Below are 19394 nucleotides of genomic sequence, written 5' to 3'. Positions count from 1 at the left end.
TTATGGTTAAGTAATGAAAATTCTAATACATGCACCTCAAGGATGTGAAGCATAGCCTCACTTGCATGTCCTAACTTATTCAGTGGAGCCACAGGTGATGGGAATATATCTGGTAAAGCCTTCATCATGGCGTTTGAGTGCTTCAATACAATGTGATTTTCTGGATTTTTAAGAAGAAATATCTTATTAGACAAAAAACGAGCATATATTGCCTTTATTTAAGATATTTAATCTTACTTAGATTTCAATTTTTGCAGTGGAAGCCTGAATTATTCTAAGACAAATCAACATTTCAGATAATTAATCTAGTACTGAAAGCCTAAGCTATAGCTAGCTAGCACTGCAGTGCATAACATGTTATGAGTAGTTGCCTCAAAGAGAGAAAATGACAATAGTTGAACAGTTTTGAACAAATTCATTTCTTCCAAAATTAAGGAGAAGGGGAAAAAAAGGAGGTCGATGTCACCGGCCTTCTAGGCTGCACTGAACTGTGTCATTACACACACCTGGTTCCAATTCCTCACTGATTGGGTTTGTAATAATGTGCCCTTTGTTTCCCCACTGGGCTGTCGATTACTGTTCCAATGTCCATGGTCATGTGAGTACCTATGCATTGTTTCAGCCTGAGCTGCGTGCTTTGTGTATTACAGGTCTTGTCCCGTGTCGTTCTTAAAGGTTTACCCTTGTTCTTTTGTTTGGGTGTCACGACTTCCACCAAAGTTGGCTCCCCTGCCTGTTCGGACGGTCGTCGTCACCGGCCTACTAGCCGCCACCGATCCCTTTTTCGTTGTCTGTTTGTTTTGTCTTATTAGTTGCACCTGTCTATTTGTGTGCTTGATTGGCTTCCTTATTTATAGTACGTTTACCCGCCCTTGTTTCGTGCGGGATTACTCATATGTTACGTGTGTATGTTTTTTGTTGTTCGTGCTCTGGACCTGGTACCCTGTTGTGTTGGGTCGGTCCACATTTTCCACGCCCTGTTTTGTTGGTCATTATTTTCTGTGCGATATTAAAAGTGCTTGTCTTCCTGTGGAACTATATGCTTTCTGCGCCTGATTCTTCCCTCATGCACCAAGTTACCCGTGACATTGGGTACATCCCAGTGTTTTCTATACGTGTTTGTTTTGGGTGTATTAAAAACCTGGATGTATTCCTGCGCCAGTCTCCAAATCCTTTACATCAGCGTGACACAACCGCCACTAAATCTAAATGATCAGATCCAAAAAACTGATTGGGTGAAATGATGAAGCAAGTGGCTGGTGAAATACAGCTTTACTCTATCCAATCAGAGAGGCAGGATCAACATACAGCCTGTCCTTCTCTTTACATACAGCCAGTTGTATTATTGAGACCACGCAGAACCTCACACATGACTGACTGACATGAGAAAGGAATGGAATGGTTACAAATGCAAGGCGAATGTTAATGCTGCCGTCTGGACTCTCATACAGGAGAATATTTGTCTCTCCTCATCACGCTTTGAGCCCACATCAACAAAAAAGCATTTTACAAATGTACATGTTAATATTTTTAAAACACTAAAATGTCATTTTAAAAACGTTGTACACCAAATATGTATTTGAGTGTACTATTATACCTGAGGCATACTAATGAGGCAATAATGTCATTCCTGACATAACCTGACAGGTAACAAAATGAACAGCAGCTACTGTAGCTGGGCACATTAGACATGAAATACAAAAACGTCTAATTTCAAAACATACCTGCATGGAATGGATACAAATGCAAGGCAAACGTTAATGCTGCCTCCTGAACTCTCATACATATGTATATTTGCCTGACAAAAGACAGTGCAGAATGCCTGTGAGAGAACTCATGCTGCCTGTACCTGAAAGAGACCCCCTAAGCCACATATGTCAGAGTCAAGGCCCGCGGGCCACATCCGGCCCGCAAGAAGGTTTTTTACGGCCCCTGGGATGATCTTGATTTATTATTAGAACCGGCCCGCAGCAAGCCGGCAGCCCGCAGATCTTTTACACGCACCAATACTACATTTCCCACAATGCAAAGGTGACGCACCGAGCAGTAGGCTGCTTCATTTCAATATTTATTGGCACAGCAGTCGTCAGCATCACAGTAAAATTAACTTTCAGATACCCATCAAAAATGGCAAAACGGAAGGTGGATACTGAGAACCGGGGGTTTCAAACAAGGTGGGAGTCGGAGTATATGTTCACGAAGGTAGCTGGAAAACCTGTGTGTCTTCTGTGTGGAGAAAGTGTGGCGGTACTGAAAGAGTATAATCTGAGACGACATTATGAAACGAAACACGCGGACAAAAACAAGAATATGGACATGGAACAAAGGCTACAAAAGGCAGAGGAATTAAAACGAGGCCTCAAATCTCGACAGGCTCTGTTCAAAAAAGCCAAATCACAAGGCCAGGCTGCTGTCAAGGCCAGTTTTATTTTGGCAGAAGAGATCGCTAAATCAGCCCGGCCATTTACGGAGGGGGATTTCATCAAAAACTGCATGATTAAAGTTTGTGACGAAGTTTGCCCAGAAAAAGGCAACTCTTTTTAAATGTGAGTCTGAGCAGAAACACCATTGCCGAGAGAGTAGACCAGTTGTCCATCAATCTAAAAGAGCAGCTTGTGAAAAAGGGAAAAGATTTTATTGCATATTCCTTGGCTGTGGATGAGAGCACCGACATTTCTGACATTGCCCAGTTGTCAATTTTCATCCGCGGAGTGGACTCCAACCTAAGCGTGACAGAGGAGTTTTTGGCTTTACGTCCTATGCATGGCACAACTACGGGGCATGATTTGTATGAAGAGGTGTCAAGATGTGTAAATGAGATGGAGCTGCCTTGGGAAAAACTCGTGGGTTTGACAACCGACGGAGCACCTGCGATGTGTGGACACAGGAGCGGACTGGTGGCGAAGATACGGGAAAAGATGCAAGAGGAAAACGCGACAGGTGAGCTGACAGCTTATCATTGTATCATACACCAGGAAGCGTTGTGCGGTAAAGCCTTGAAAATGGAGCATGTAATGAGCATCATCACGCGCACAGTTAACTTTATCAGAGCCAAAGGTTTGAATCACCGCCAGTTCAAGGCATTTCTGACGGAGTTAGAAACGGAGCATGGTGATTTGCCTTATCACACAGAGGTGCGATGGCTAAGCCAGGGAAAGGTGCTTCAAAGATGTTTCGAGCTTCGTGAGGAGATTTGTCTGTTCTTGGACAGCAAAGGGAAAGACACAACACAACTCCGAGACGAAATGTTTCTGTGTGAAATGGCTTTTCTGTGTGACATTACGAGTCATCTGAATGCAATAAACTTGCAGCTGCAGGGTCGGGATCGTGTCATCTCTGATATGTACAGTACAGTGAAGGCATTTAAAACCAAACTGACTCTGTGGGAGACGCAGATGCGGAAAGAAAATTTGAGCCACTTTCCCAGCTGCCAGACCATGAAAGAGAAGCTCTCTACCAGTGCGTTCCCGAGCACACAGTTGGCTGATAAAATAGGTATGCTTGCCGCTGACTTTCGACGCCGATTTGCTGACTTTGAAGCACAAAAAAGCAGGTTGGAACTGCTCGGTAACCCATTTGCTGTTGACGTGGAAAGCTCACCACCAAACCTCCAAATGGAGTTGATTGACCTCCAATGCAATGATGCACTGAGGGCAAAATATGCGGCAGTGGGTGCTGCGGAGTTCGCCCGTTTCCTCCCGGCACAATGCCCCAGCTGCGCATCCAGGCTGCTCAAACGTTGTCTATGTTTGGCAGCACATACCTGTGTGAACAACTGTTTTCTTTGATGAACCTGAACAAAACATCACACAGAAGTCGACTTACTGCTGAACACCTCCACTCAATTCTGAGGATTTCTTCAGCTCAGAGCCTTACCCCGAACATTGATGAACTTGTGGAAAAGATGGGACACCACCAAGTATCACCCTCAACCTCAAACAAGTGAACATTACTGTGCAATCACATATTTAGAGTTTTTACTCAGTTCAAGTTTAAAAGTTAAAATTTAATATTTGTTTTCACTGCATGTTACTTCTCCTTAAACAAAGTGTTGTTTTTGATTAATAGATTTTTGCACTTTATTTTTTTGTATTTCAATCCAATTATATTTTAAAAATATTTCAGTTGAGTGGATGATAGAAAATTGCTATTATTGTTTTTTCTTTGAAGTAAATTTAGCCCACTTTTGCTAAAATAGAAAATATAGTCTACTGATGGTGCCTTGAATACCGGTTTCTTTCATTTAATGTTCATGTTATGGGGATATTTATATAAAGGAAATTTGTCTTTTGTGTCTGTTGAAAATTAAAGATTACTGACAGAGCCATAAGAAAATATTGCTTTATTTATCTGATCATATTGTAATATATTTGTTAGGTTTTCAGTAGGTTCAATTAGGTTCACTAGACTATATGCGTCATTTAAAATTTTTTCAATGAACATTCGAACAGTCCGGCCCTCGTCTTGTAGCTGATTTTTTATTTGGCCCTCCGTCCATTTGACTTTGACACCCCTGCCCTAAGCCAACGGTAGCTGGGCTGGCTTTGCAAAGTTGCAATCAAAGTTGCACTCGAAAATGATCCCCATTCACGCTAATATTGAGCCCTCACGACAGTAGTGCAACAACACTAAATCAACAACAATATAATTTTTGCTATTTTTTTTTGTGCATTTGTGAGCATTTGCTAACATGTGTTTTCAAAAGACTGGAGCGAACATAAACACATAACTCTCCTCATCACGCTTTGAGAAACCTGAGGAATAAAAGCATGGCTCCCGTTGATGACATCAAAACATCAACACAATTGATCAATTAAATACAATAAAATCATTCACTCTTGAATACATCTAAAAATAACTTTAAAATAATCAATTAAATACATAAAGTATCATTTACACCTGTTAAATTGGCTCCCAGAAATGTTTTTTTTTCCCAATTAGAAAAATAAATAAATCATTAGAAAAAATAGTCGGATCATAATCGTATACAGACAATTGCCCATATCCGTTCCGTTACTCAATTTGTCCGACTGCTCGTACGTGCCACTGTACTAACATTTTAACATTTTCCATACTGATATATAGAGAAGGTTGAAATACTACTAGTTTTACAGAAATCTAGCTAGCAGCAGCCACTTTTAGAATGGCAGTGTAAGCCAATCAGCTCATTTGTTGTTCAACCCTATGTGCCATTCCATAATGGCTGCTGTGGCTACTGGTAGCTAGTATGAGGACTAAAAAGTTTTCTGCGAAAACGAGCAGTATTTCAATCTTCTCGATGGAGAATTGTGGATAAAGGTAACATTTGTAGTACAATGGCATTTCCCATCCCTGCATTGAGGTACGTTTTCTGACCAAATCTGCCGCAGGCTCCATGGTGTCTTGATGAAACCATGATTGCGTTCCGACCTCAGTGTAGGCAGTGTAAACGAGCGTAACTGTAGATGGTATCTTCTGGCAAAGACAAACACTACAGTATCAATTCTCCATATTGCATACCCTCTTTGAGATACATTCATTCCCGAAACACCCACTTTGCGGAGACAACAAATTAGATTCTCTTCGCATTCACCTCCACTGTAAAAGGGACATTTTCTTTCAGCCAACCAGTAGGAACAGGTTTGTCTTGAGCAGACACGAAACAGATTCCAGATCAGCTACATCCGTACATGCATTTCCCCACATGGCCCCCAAGCATTATAGCTGGTCCAGAGACAGTGTCTAATTAACAATTCTGGATGCGATTTCTGAATGTAACCGGAAGGTTGCAAGTTCAAACCCCCGAGCTGACAAGGTACAAATCTGTCGTTCTGCCCCTGAACAGGCAGTTAACCCACTGTTCCTAGGCCGTCATTGACAATAAGAATGTGTTCTTAACTGACTTGCCTAGTTAAATAAAGGTAAAATAAAAAAATATGAAAGTAAAGCTGTTTCTGATTAAACCATCTCTCCTCTTTTCCCTCAAGCTATGTACTGTTTCACTTTCCTCTGGGCATCAAAGAAGATTGTCTTTCAATAGTCATCATCCAAAGAAATTCACACACCATTATAGTTCAGTAAGTCAATTTTACTCATTACATTTAACACTAACTGACACATGATACAGTTAAAGGCGGATCTGATCTGTGTATCGTTCGTTCAATTCATATCCAAACTTAAACAACAAAGGCGGATAATAACTTCCAAATGGATAAGCACACAGAATAAGTAATGGCATCATTAGCTGCGTTTACACAGCCAGTAATATTTAAATCTTTTATCCACTGATTGGTCTTTTGAAAAATCAGATCAGCTCTTTTGTCAATAATTTGTCAAAACTTCACAATTGGCCTGCCTGTGTAAATGAAGTCATTATGTCTCAGATGAGTTGTTCTTAGCAGTGCACCTGTCTGAAAACTCATGCATTGCTCATTGTTCATCCTTCATTGAGTTATCTTATTTAACACCACTATGATTTAAGTAAAATGTATGTGGTGTGTATAGGCAACTGGTGCAGACATGAAAATATAATGGGGTTTATGATTCTAATTACAGTATATGGGTGTAAAATAGATAGATTAGATTAATTTACAACTTTCACTTTCTTGTTTCCTGTAAATCACAAGGTTAAATAAAGGCAAGAGAGGAGGTGGGTGGGAGACTGCATAGCTTATGTCAGAGAGATCTGTCATAGTCAGAATGAAAGTGAAAGATGACTTGAAATATTTACATTGTCTGCACACTGGTTGTTATATTATACAGTAAGATATGTTTTTTTCCCTGTCTGTTACATGATTCATTAAAAAATGTCTCTGTTCACTCCCCTTATAGATCCACAATGGAACGTAGAGGTGATTATTTGAACCGGACACAGATCTTATTTTATAGAATGTTTGAGGAATGTTTAAGGTCAGATCTTAAGTTAGTCTTATAGCTGTCTGGGCAGTGAACTAAACCAAAACATTGCTACTTTTAGTTTTAGAGTCTGTACTTGACTTTTCTCTTTTTTTCCATTATAAAACAGAGGTGACAAGGTTGATGAAGTACTACACCATCACCACCGTGCACCTGGCGACCTGGTTAGCGTACACTGCGCACGGCCCGCCACAGGAGTCGCTGGTGTGCAAGGATATCCCTACCGGCCAAGCCCTCCCTAACCCGGACGACACTAGGCCAATTGGACCTCCCGGTCGCGGCCGGCTGCGACAGAGCGCGAACCCAGAGTCTCTGGTAGCACACCGGGAGGCCCCTGTATTTATTTTCTTAGTCAACCTTGTGTTCTGTTTCGTTGTGTTCTTGAACGTAGCCTTGTCTTTGATTTTTGTTAATTGATTTCACCTGTGTTAGTTACTCACCTGGTCTCATCAGCTCCTTATTTAGTTCAGTTCATACGTGTTTGTGCCTTTGTCAGGTATTGTTTGTTTTGACTCTACTAAGCCTTTTCCTAGCGCAATTGTGAGAACCAGTTATAGCCTTCAGTCTTAGTTTTGATTCACAAGCCTGTTCCCCTACCTGTGTATGATCATTGCCTGCTTGTGACCACGATTTCTGCCTTCTGTGAAGGTGAAAAAAATACCTGCTGTGCTCTGCACGTGAATTACAATACCCAAGGCAGTGTAAACAAGCACAGCTGTAGTCAGTATCGTCTGGCAAAGCGAAACACTAAAGTATTAATTCTCCATATTGCATACCTTTTTTGAGATTACTTCATTCCTGAAACGCCCTCTTCGCGGACACAACAAACAAGATTCTCATCTCATTCGCCACAACTGAAAAAGGGACCTTTTCTTGCAGCCGACCAGTAGAAACTGGTTTTGTGTTGAGCAGACGCAAAACAGTTTCCAGATCAGCTACTTCTACCCTTCATGCATTCCCCCACATGGCCCCCAAGCCTTGTAGCTGGTCCAGAGACAGTGTCTAATTAACAACAATATCACAATTTAATCACTAATATGTGATTTCTGTATGAATAATACTCATAACGTTGGTGACAAGTTATATCATTTTTTCTTTTCTTTTTTACTTTTACAATGAATGTTAAAGAGGCTTTTAGGATGTTTCACAGGCTAATGGTTAACTACGGCCAGTTGAATGCCAGTTGAAAAAACAGGTGATCCTGCAGTTCTAAAAGCCTACTATAGTGTCTCTTGAATATGAAAGTAAAACTGTTTCTGATAAAACCATCTCTTTTCCCTCAAGCTGTGTACTTTTTCACTTTCCTCTGGGCATCAAAGAAGGTAGTCAGATTGCCTTTCAATAGTCATCTTCTCAAAAGGAATTCACACAATATTATGGTTCAGTAAGTCAATTTACCTGCTTACATTTAGCACTAACTGACACATGATACAGTTAAAGGCGGATCTGATCTGTGTAGTTTTTGTTCAATTGATATCCAGACTTAAACATTGAAGACTGATAATAATTTCCGAATTGATTTTTAAAATCTTTTTCCACTAATTGGTCTTTTGGAGAAACAGATCAGCTTTTTTTTCAATATTTGGTCTAAACTTTAGAATTAGTGTGCTTGTTAAATGAGGTCATTATGTATCAGATGAGTTGTTCTTAGGAGATCACCTGTCTGAAACTCATGCATTGCTCATTGTTCACCCTTCATTGAGTTCTCACTATGCTTTATGAATAAGTCAAAGTGATGTGGTGTGTATAGGCTACTGGTGCAGACAAGAACATATAATGGGGTTTATGATGCTAGTTATATGGGTGTAAAATAGATGTCAGCAATTCACTTTCTTGTTTCCTTTAGATCACATGGTCAAATAAAGGCAAGAGGGGAGGTGGGTGGGAGACTGCATATCTTATCTCAGAGGGATCTGTCATGTCAGTGAAAGTGAAAGACGACTTGAAATATTTACATTGTCTGCACACTGGTTGTTATATTATACAGTAATATATGTATTTTATTGTCTGTTACATGTTAATACATATTTGTTCCCTGTTCACTCCCCTTACATATCTACAATGGAACGCAGAGGTAATTATTTTAACAGGACACAGACCTACCACTTATTTAAATAATGTTTCAGGCCAGATCTCAGATCTTTCAGGCCAGGCTTATAGTTGTCTGGGCAGTGATCTAAACCAAAACATTGCTACTTTTAGTTTTAGGGTCTATACTTGACTTTTCTCTTTTTTATCCATTACAAAACAGAGGTGCCAAGGATGATGAGGTACTACACCATCACCACCGGCAATACTATGGATTCCCATGTCCAATTTATGAGACAACTTGGAGGAGGCTTCACTGAAGTGATGTCACCAGAGCAGAGTGATGTCATCATGGCTTTCTGTCCCATCGTCTCTCGTGCTGGTACTGATATTGAGGCAGCACTGCAGCAGATTCCAGGTAGCCAAACCTCAAAGTATCCTCCAAAACTATACTATTGTCTGATCTATCTGTTCTATCTCCATATCAGTTGATCTAGATAGAACATGTATCAAGTGGCTAATGACATGAATAAATGCTTTGTTTGTCCCTCATTCTTTTGACAGAGGGTAAAGATGTCATTCTGGTAGTCCTGCATCACTATTTTAACCCAGAGTGCACTGTACCTGACAGCAGCAGACTAGTGACCAGAAGTGATGTAATACTCACAGTGGACTGTCTGTTCCATGAGAGTAAGGGAGGACTACTGAACTGCCCTCGCAACAAAGCAGCAGTTGGTAACATTCTGAACCGGCTGAACAGGAAGCCAAAGGTAGTTCACCCATGTTCTATGTATATCTGTCATTCAGTCAGGATCATTCATGAATTGGACACACAAACCAGACTCAGCTGGTTAACAAAAACAGTACATGCAAAAGCAGACATTTTAACTGAAGCATTTTATTAGACAGGATCCAAGAGTGTAAATACTTTGTTTTCATTTAAATATGAGTATTTGTTATTTTTAATGAAAGTATATTGAACTACGTTATTCAGTGTATTGCAATATTGTATTCATAGGTGGTAGATATCGGCATGGACATCCCTGATCACAGAAACAGGCCAGTATGTATATTTTCATTTTAGGAGTTGCCACTTAACAGCTGACAACATTCCCAACAATTGTTAACCACTATATGATCTCATATTTTAGTCTGATACATAGTTTATTTTTTTACAAAGTTTATAGAGATCCATTTTTTATGTAATTTGTAACCTCTCTGTTGCAGCATACATTTCTTCAAGGTAAGTACTAACTATAAATCATACATTAATATGATGTATATGTCCAATATCTACATTCCTTTGTCATTTAAGATATTGGGGGATCAATGTTGATTCCTGTAAGAAAAACAGACTGCAAACTGATTATGTGGAAGCATTGTTTGACTTCAGTTGGAAAACCACATCCACTTTCTCATTTCCAAAAACGATTATGAAAGAAGTGCCTCCTGTCTCGTTTCAAAGACATAGTTCATCTTGATAACTGGATTGCCATATTACCAAATAAGTACAGTGGACTACTAGTGTATTCTTCCCCTTGAGCTATTTTTGATGTAATACAATTAAAAATATAATGCATTATATCTAGATAATTCACATTATGTCTACATTTTCTTCATATTGTCTATGTCTCTATAGGGATGTCAGGGATGGTGAGATTCTTCATATTTGTGGTTGGCAATACCTTGGGTGCTCATGTGGATTTGACAAGACAGCTCGTCATCAGAGGAGGCTGTACTGAAGTGATGCCACAAGAGGAGAGTGATGTCATCATGGCTTTCTGTCCCATCGTCTCTCGTGCTGGGACTGATATTGAAGCAGCACTGCAGCAGATTCCTGGTAATCTAGTCAGGGCAGGGTCAATCCATCCAAAATTAATTGGAAAAGGAAATCAAAATAAAATGGTAATGAGGTGAAGTGTATTTTGTTTTCCTTTTGACAGCTGGTAAACCTGTCATTCTGGTAGTACTGCACCACACCTCCAACCTAGACTACACTGTACCTGACAGCAGCAGACTAGTGACCAGAGAGGATGTAATACTCACAGTGGACTGTCTCTTCCATGAGAGCCAGGGACTATTGGAGTGTCTTCACAATGAAGCAGCAGTCAAAGAGATTCTGAAGAAGCTTAATATACATCCTGAGGTAATAACTCATCACCGTCATTTTTTCTCGCACTTTGTTAGTTATCTACTATGAGAGCTAAAGATAATGTTTTAATATTTCTTTCTTTTACAGACTGATTCTGGATCTGTCTGTATGGGTCTGCTCATGGTATGAAAAACCAATGCAAATGACAAAATACATCAGCATTATACTGCATTATACCCTCTCAACCAATTTTCGTATTGGGATTTTTAATTGTTTTTATTCAGAGGTCTACTTGTTGCTTGTAATGTAGTAAATATACAGTACAACCTCCATACTATTCTGAGGGTTCTGAAGCCAATATGTCTTTTTCTAATTGTTTTAATTTCCAGATGGTGTGTTCCTGGATCCTTGATTGCATCTGGGCAGTCAGGCGTTGTAAGTCCATCATTAAGTAAAGCTCAATTCTACAACATTACACTATTTACAGTTGCTTATGTTCACGTTATATTCATAACTAATAACTATGTAATCCATATGTAGATTTGGGTCATTATGACATGTTTTTATAGAGGTTATATTGTTTGCATTTCAGAAACATTGACTGTATTGTGATAATTGTACTTTACTGTAGCTAACTGACATACAGCTTTGAATGTTTTCTACTCTCTTACAGGTTGCCAGAGATCACCATTTGCATGTGTTGTTGGGCTCATTATGTTTATTGCTCTTTTCTGTTTGGTGGTATTTTTGATTGTTTCTTTCTGGAAACAATGAGGTTTATCATAATAACCTAATGGAAATAGAGCAAGTAGGTCTAAACAGCAACAGAGGAATAAACTGTAGAAATTACACAGACAACACAGATAAACTGATTTAAATATACATTAAAAATAATGAATAAAGCCTAATAAAGCACCTACTCTACATACATCTATCTATCTATCTATCTATCTATCTATCTATCTATCTATCTATCTATCTATCTATCTACCTATCTATCAGGATAGTATATTAGTTTAAGATGGCATGATGCTCATGTAATATTGTAGGACTACTCTGATAGTATATTCTGTGTTGTCACTTTGTTCTGCTTTGACTGCCCTTCTTTTAAATATTAAAGTAATGCAATTTCAGTTGCTTTATGAGTGTGAGTCATTGATGAAGCACAAATAGTCATCATTACGCTTTGACATTAAGAACATGAACCTGTATTGGGGTAGGAGTGATGCTGCGTTGTTAACCAAGTGGGAAGGTGGTATTTACCAGTTGTGTAGTCGTAAAAATACCAGTTTGCACTTGTTGAGAAACGCTGATTGACTAATGGCCAACAAGTTGTGTCAACCATCAACTAAAACTACAGCTATGCATAGCCGCAGGAAGTAGGGGTCCTGGGGGTGCTACCCCTGAAATATCAGAAGGAAAATATATATGTGAGGGGGTGTGGTATACATAGACAACACAGATAAACTGACTTAATTATACATAAAAAATAATGAATAAAGCCTAATAAAGCACCTACTCTACATACCTCTACCTATCTATCAGGATAGTATATTAGTTTAAGATGGCATGATGCTCATGTAATATTGTAGGACTACTCTGATAGTATATTCTGTGTTGCACTTTGTTCTGCTTTGACTGCCCTTCTTTTAAATATTAAAGTCATTGAATTTCAGTTGCTTTATGAGTGTGAGCCATTGATGAAGCACAAATAGTCATCAAATCAAATCTAATCAAATGTATTTTATATAGTCCTTCGTACATCAGCTGATATCTCAAAGTGCTGTACAGAAACCCAGCCTAAAACCCCAAACACCAAGCAATGCAGGTGTAGATGCACTACATGCGCTCAAACAACTTGGCTACAATGTAGCCACCTACTGATTTAATTGTTTGATACATTTACATTGTGAAATGTCTACCTGTACAGTACACTTCCCTTAGCAAGGTTACCTTCCATTTCTCGCTGTTTCAGTCTCCCTCTGTCATTCCGACCTTGCCGTTAAGCTTGTTTACACTGAGCTGCACTGAGGTCAGAACACAATCATGGTTACATTAAGACACAGTGGAGTCCATGTGAGACATAGGTAGGAAAACGTAGGGATGGTATGTGCTAGGGGTGTGCTGACATGGCCATACTCGTATTTGTAATTGTATCTGTAAATTGACAGTTGATAGTCATATCGGATCGGATGACGGTCGTGATAAAAATAAAAAAAACTTTTTGAATATTCCTGAGTAGATGTTTGTAAAATTCCTCCCTGTACATTCTCACTGCAAAAAAAGCTGCAGATTAGGAGCAGCGAGAGGAGGGGTGCTTGTCACGCCCTGACCTGAGATATCTCTGTTTTATTTTTATTTTGGTTAGGTCAGGGTGTGACTAGGGTGGGTACGCTAGTTTTGTATTGTCTAGGGTTTTGTAGGTCTAGTGGTTTTTGTAATTCTATGTTGGCCTGATATGGTTCCCAATCAGAGACAGCTGTTTATCGTTGTCTCTGATTGGGAATCATATTTAGTTAGCCATTTCCCGTTGGTGTTTGTGGGATCTTGTCCATGTGTAGTTGCCTGTCAGCACTCGTTTGTATAGCGTTTCGTGTTGTTATTTTGTTAGTTTGTTCAGTGTTCATTCTATTAATAAATAAGAATGCACGCACACCACACTGTGCCTTGGTCTGATCTTTATAACGAACGTGACAGTGCTTGTGCGTGTCCTCAAGTCACTTAGTCAGAATGCTCATCAGCATTTCATATATTTTCCCTACCCTTGCCCCGCATGTTAGATATTATGCACATTGATAGCTTGATAGCAAACATCCTCACCATATGATTTATCATAGTAGCAGGCAGCAGCCATCTAAATAGTGGAGGCTCCTCAGAGGAGGAAGGGGAGGACCATCCTCCTCAGTGAATAAAACTATACCAAATATATTCACGTCACCAAATTATTTATTAAAACAAACTGTTTTGCAATGAAGGTCTACAGTAGCCTCAACAGCACTCTGTAGGGTAGCACCATGGTGTAGCTGGAGAACAGCTGTATTCTGTCCTCCTCTGGGTACATTGACTTCAATACAAAACCTAGGAGTCTCATGGTTCTAACCCCCTACCATAGACTTACACAGAAATTATAACAAGTTCTAACGGACATCCTCCAACCTATTAGAGCTCTTGCAGCATGAACTGACATGTTGTCCACCCAATCAAAGGATCAGAGAATGAATCTAGTTGTCAAGGGATTCTTCTGTTGAACGAGAGGCGGACCAAAACGCAGCGTGGTTATTATGATACATCTTTAATGAAGATGATTTATGAACAATATACAAAACAAGAAATGTGAAGAACCGAAAACAGCCCTATCTGGTGTAACAAACACAAAGACAGGAACAATCACCCACAAAACCCAACACAAAACAGGCTACCTAAATATGGCTCCCAATCAGAGACAATGACTAACACCTGCCTCTGATTGAGAAGCATATCAGGCCCAAACACAGAAACAGACAAACAAGACATCCAACATAGAATGCCCACTCAGATCACACCCTGACCAAACAAAACATAGAACATACAAAGCAAACTATGGTCAGGGTGTGACGCTAGTACTGAAGGCATAAACTATAGCTAGCCTGCACTGCAGTGCATAGCATGTGGTGAGAAGTTGACTCAAAGAGAGAGAAAGATAATAGTTGAACAGTTTTGAACAACTTAATTTCAACCAAAATGAAGGAGAAGCAAGATAGAAAAAGAGAGATATATTTTTATCTTGTGAATGCAGCTATCTAGTTTAGCCTACTCAAACACCCGGCTCAAACAGAGAGGGAATGCTATGTTAGCTAGCTGGCTAAGGCTATCCAACATTGGAACTCTTCAAGTCAAGGTAAGCTTTTGGTTTTATTAATTTATTGTCACTAAGGCCCGCCAGTGTAACTGCAAAATTGCTTGTTCACTGTACACTGTACTGCATGATTGTAGCAGATTTACTCATGCTTTAGCTCTAGTAGTTCTCGTTGACTATGACGTGACAGAGATGTACGGTATGTGTAGCGGTTAGCGGTCATGATATGAAGGTTTGGCTTGGAAAGGTTTTTCGCCTGGTCACAGACAGCTGATATTTTGTGCACTGAAGTCCACAATTACACTGATATATTGAGAAGATTGAAATACTGCTAGTTTTACAGAAAACTGCCCTAGCAGTAGCCACCACAGCCATTTAGAATGGCAGAGTCAGCCAATCAGCTCCTTTGTTGTTCAACTCTACGTACCATTCTGGTAGCTATCATGAGGACGAAAAGGGAAGTTATTTGGAGTACAGTGGCATATCCCATCCCTGCATTGAGGTACGTTTTCTGACCAATATCTGCCGCCGGCTCCACGGTGTCTTGATGTAACCATATTTGCGTTCCGACCTCAGTGTAGGCAGTGTAAACAAGCACAGCTGTAGTCAGTATCTTCTGGCAAAGATAAACACTACAGTATCAATTCTCCATATTGCATACCTTCTTTGAGATTACTTCAATCCCGAAACGCCCTCTTTGCGGAGACAACAAATGAGATTCTCATCTCATTCACCACGACTGTAAAAGGGGCAGTTTCTTGAGGCCAACCAGTAGGAACAGGTTTTGTGTTGAGCAGACGCTAAACAGATTCCAGATCAGGTACTTCTACCCTATATGCATTCCCCCACATGGCCCCAAGCTTTAAAGCTGTTCCCGTGACAGTGTCAAACAATACTGGATGTGATTTCTGTATGAATAATACTCATAGCGTTGGTGACAAGTTATACTTTTCCTTTTTCCTTTTACAATGAATGTCATAGAGGCTTTTTAGGTTGTTTCACAGGCTAATGGTTAACTAGGGCATGCCAATCTTTAACCAAATGCCAGTTGAAAAAACAGGTGATGCTGCAGTTTTAAAAGCCTACTATAGTGTCTCTTGAATATGAAAGTGAAACTGTTTCTGATAAAAACCATCTCTCCCTCAAGCCGTGTACTTTTTACCTTTCTTTTGGGCATCAAAGAAGGTTCACACACCATTATGCTTCAGTAAGTAAATTTTCCTCTTTACATTTTAGCACAAACTGACACAGGATACAGTTAAAGGCGGATCTGTATCGTTTGTTCTATTTATATCTGGACGGATGACAACAAAGACAGATAATCATTTCCAAATTAATAGGCACACAGAATGAGTCATGGCATCATTGGCTGTGTTTAAATAGGCACCCCAACATGGATCTTTTTTCGACTAATTGGCCTTTTGAAGAATCAGATCAGCTCTTTAGTCAATAATTGGTCAAAACTTCAGAATAGGTCTGCCTGTGTAAATGCAGCCATTATGTTGCAGATGAGTTGTTCTTAGGAGATCACCTATCTGAAAACTCATGCATTGCTCATTGTTCACCCTTCATTGAGTTCTTATTTAACACCACTATGCTTTATGAATAAGTCAAAGTGATGTGGTCTGTATAGGCTACTGGTGCAGACAAGAACATATAATGGGGTTTATGATGCTAGTTATATGGGTGTAAAATAGATTGACTTTCACTTTTCACAGCAATTGACTTTCATTTGTTTCCTGTAGATCACATGGTCAAATAAAGGCAGGAGGGGAGGTGGGTGGGAGACTGCACAGCTTATCTCAGAGGGATCTGTCATAGTAAGAATGAAAGATGACTTGAAATATTTACACTGGTTGTTAAATTATACAGTAAGACATGTATTTTATTGTCTGTTACATGATTAATAATTATTTCTTCCCTGTTTATTCCCTTACAGATCCACAATGGAACGCAGAGGTAATTATTTTAACAGGACAAAGGCCTACCACTTATTTAAATAATGTTTCAGGCCAGATCTTAGTTTGGGATTATAGTGGTCTGGGCATTGATCTAAACCAAAACATTGCTACTTTTAATTTTAGGGTCTATACTTTTCTCTTTTTTGTCCATTACAAAACAGAGGTGCCAAGATTGATGAAGTACTACACCATCACCACCGACAATTCTATGGATTCTCATATCCAGTTTATGCAACAACTTGGAGGAGGCTTCACTGAAGTGATGTCACCAGAGCAGAGTGATGTCATCATGGCTTTCTGTCCCATCGTCTCTCGTGCTGGTACTGATATTGAGGCAGCACTGCAGCAGATTCCAGGTAGCCAAACCTCAAAGTATCCTCCAAAACTACACTATTGTCTGATCTATCTGTTCTATCTCCATATCAGTTGATCTAGATAGAACATGTATCAAGTGGCTAATGACATGAATAAATGCTTTGTTTGTCCCTCATTCTTTTGACAGAGGGTAAAGATGTCATTCTGGTAGTCCTGCATCACTATTTTAACCCAAACTGCACTGCACCTGACAGCAGCAGTCTAGTGACCAGACGTGATGTAATACTCACAGTGGACTGTCTGTTCCATGAGAGTAAGGGAGGACTACTGAACTGTCCTCTTAATGAAGAAGCCGTTAAAGAGATTAGGAAGAAGCTTGACATACATCCTGAGGTGAAGCATCAATATCTTCACTCTGTTGTTGGCAAATCTGAGTGGGTGGGGTTTGCACTTTTGGGATTATTGTATTGGTTCCATTATGCCGGGTAAGCTAAATCAAGAAAAAAACAAATATGAGTTGATGATGTACTGTGATAACTTATCTTTTTGTGCTTCTTGCTTGTTTTTCTAAAGACCAAAGACCAGATGGACAGTGGGGTATGCCATTATCCTTTTCATTTGACATTTCTAACATATTATGCTATATCCTGTCTAATATATTTTTTCTTATTTTTTGTTCCAGTGGACGATTTTCAATGTCTGTTGTACAATAGTTGTAATCTTGGCCATTGGGACTTTTTTTAAAGAAAATGATTTCAGAGAAATATGCTTAGCTTTTTGGCTGCATGTCTGTTCCAACAGTGAATCAATGATAACCTCACAACTGTGGAAGTGGGGCCAATTCTAAACATGTTTCCCACCAGATATACATTTTCTGATGTGATATCCTTCAAAAATAGTAAAAGAGCATAGAGGACTTGCCACTTGCTTTGTGTCATTTCTCCCCACTTACGACAACACACAAATGATCAAATTCAAAAGACCTGTAACCACAGTTACTGCCAGCTGGCTACTGAAGCTAGAGTTGTTCTTGCAGTAAATGTTTTCTATCCAATCAGGCAGTGAGCATTCACACCAATTATTATTTAAAGTTAATTCACAGTCAATTCTGGAGTTCACTGTACTTGACAGCAGCAGACTAGTGACCAGAACTGATATAATACTCAGTGTGGACTGACTGTCTGTTCCATGAGAGCCAGGAGGACTGTGTTGGGATTGATACTGAAGCAGCACTGCAGTTGCCTGGCTACCCAAACTCCTTTCTCCGCCCAAATGCTACGTCACGCCTACGGACGTTAGTTTCTGGATCTGGGTACCTCCCTGACGATTTCTAGAATGCAAACACATTCTAACCATTCTGATTGGTGTTAGAAACCAATGGGTTGGGCCAGAGCCATTTTGAAAATTAGTCATGGGCTTTGATACTCTGATTGGTTAGAGATGATCCATTCACTGATTACTGTGTTTTGTACAACACCCCTCATTTTGACGTCACCACAAACAACTTCAATGATGTCAGTCTCAGACTGAAGTACTATATGTAGTGAATAAGAGTTCAGTTTGAGTCATCAGACAAGCTTAATGCTTAATCCTGTTACTAATAAGCATGCACCCTTTAAGAACATGACTGTAAAAATGGTTAAATCCCTGTGGGTTGATGAGAAGGAATGGCAAATAAGTCTGGCTGCACAACCGATTTTCAAACATATTGCAAATTGAGAAACCATGTGACTAAACTGAATAAAAAGAAGATTAAACTATGCTATGAAACAAAGATAAATAAATAATAAATTAAATGAAATAAAGAAAGCTAGTAAAAACAGCATATATAGCATGTGCAAATGAGGTAGGATAAGAGAGGTAAGGCAATAAATAGGCCATGGTGGCGAAGTAATTACAATATAGCAATTAAACACTGGAATGGTAGAATGTGCAGAAGATGAATGTGCACGTAGAGATACTGGATTGCAAAGGAGCAAGATAAATAAATACAGTATGGGGATGAGGTAGATTGAATGGGCTATTTACAGATGAGCTATGTACAGGTGCAGTGATCTGTGAGCTGCTCTGACATCTGGTGCTTAAAGCTAGTGAGGGAGGTAAGAGTATCAGCTTTAGTGATTTTTGCAGTTCATTCCAGTCATTGTCAGCAGAGAACTGGAAGGAGAGGCGGCCTAAGGAAGAATTGGCTTTGGGGGTGACCAGTGAGATATACCTGCTGGAGCGTGTGCTACGGGTGGGTGATGCTATGGTAACCAGTGAGTTGAGA

General features: G+C 39.6%; 2 protein-coding genes across 4 annotated transcripts; both read left to right on the top strand.

Moving 5' to 3' along the window:
* The first annotated feature begins 8170 nt into the window (after positions 1-8170).
* Positions 8171-12689, top strand: LOC115107789 (uncharacterized). Of its 2 annotated transcripts, none has more exons than XM_065008788.1 (10): positions 8171-8968; positions 9146-9340; positions 9487-9692; positions 9941-9985; positions 10150-10165; positions 10562-10762; positions 10866-11068; positions 11162-11197; positions 11404-11449; positions 11688-12689. In XM_065008788.1, exons 1-10 carry the CDS (start codon positions 8956-8958, stop codon positions 11786-11788), a joined length of 1062 nt encoding a protein of 353 aa, XP_064864860.1. In that variant the 5' UTR covers positions 8171-8955; the 3' UTR covers positions 11789-12689. The 2 variants fall into 2 exon arrangements, with proteins under 2 accessions (XP_064864860.1, XP_064864861.1); XM_065008789.1 differs by having other exon boundaries at positions 8172-8278.
* A 3261-nt stretch (positions 12690-15950) lies between these two features.
* Positions 15951-18048, top strand: LOC115107307 (uncharacterized). 2 transcript variants are annotated; one of them, XM_029630702.2, is made up of 6 exons: positions 15951-16056; positions 16789-16808; positions 16972-17166; positions 17313-17518; positions 17699-17722; positions 17808-18048. In XM_029630702.2, the coding sequence occupies exons 1-6, from the start codon at positions 15953-15955 to the stop codon at positions 17970-17972; spliced, it is 714 nt and encodes a 237-aa protein (XP_029486562.2). In that variant the 5' UTR covers positions 15951-15952; the 3' UTR covers positions 17973-18048. The 2 variants fall into 2 exon arrangements, with proteins under 2 accessions (XP_029486562.2, XP_029486563.1); XM_029630703.2 differs by lacking the exon at positions 15951-16056 and adding an exon at positions 16312-16669.
* The last annotated feature ends 1346 nt before the right edge of the window (positions 18049-19394 follow it).

The sequence above is a fragment of the Oncorhynchus nerka genome, linkage group LG24 (genome assembly GCF_034236695.1).
Source record: "Oncorhynchus nerka isolate Pitt River linkage group LG24, Oner_Uvic_2.0, whole genome shotgun sequence".
Taxonomy (NCBI): Eukaryota; Metazoa; Chordata; class Actinopteri; order Salmoniformes; family Salmonidae; genus Oncorhynchus; species Oncorhynchus nerka.
Note: the sequence above shows the minus strand (reverse complement) of the source record. Positions and strands in the feature narration are given on the sequence as shown.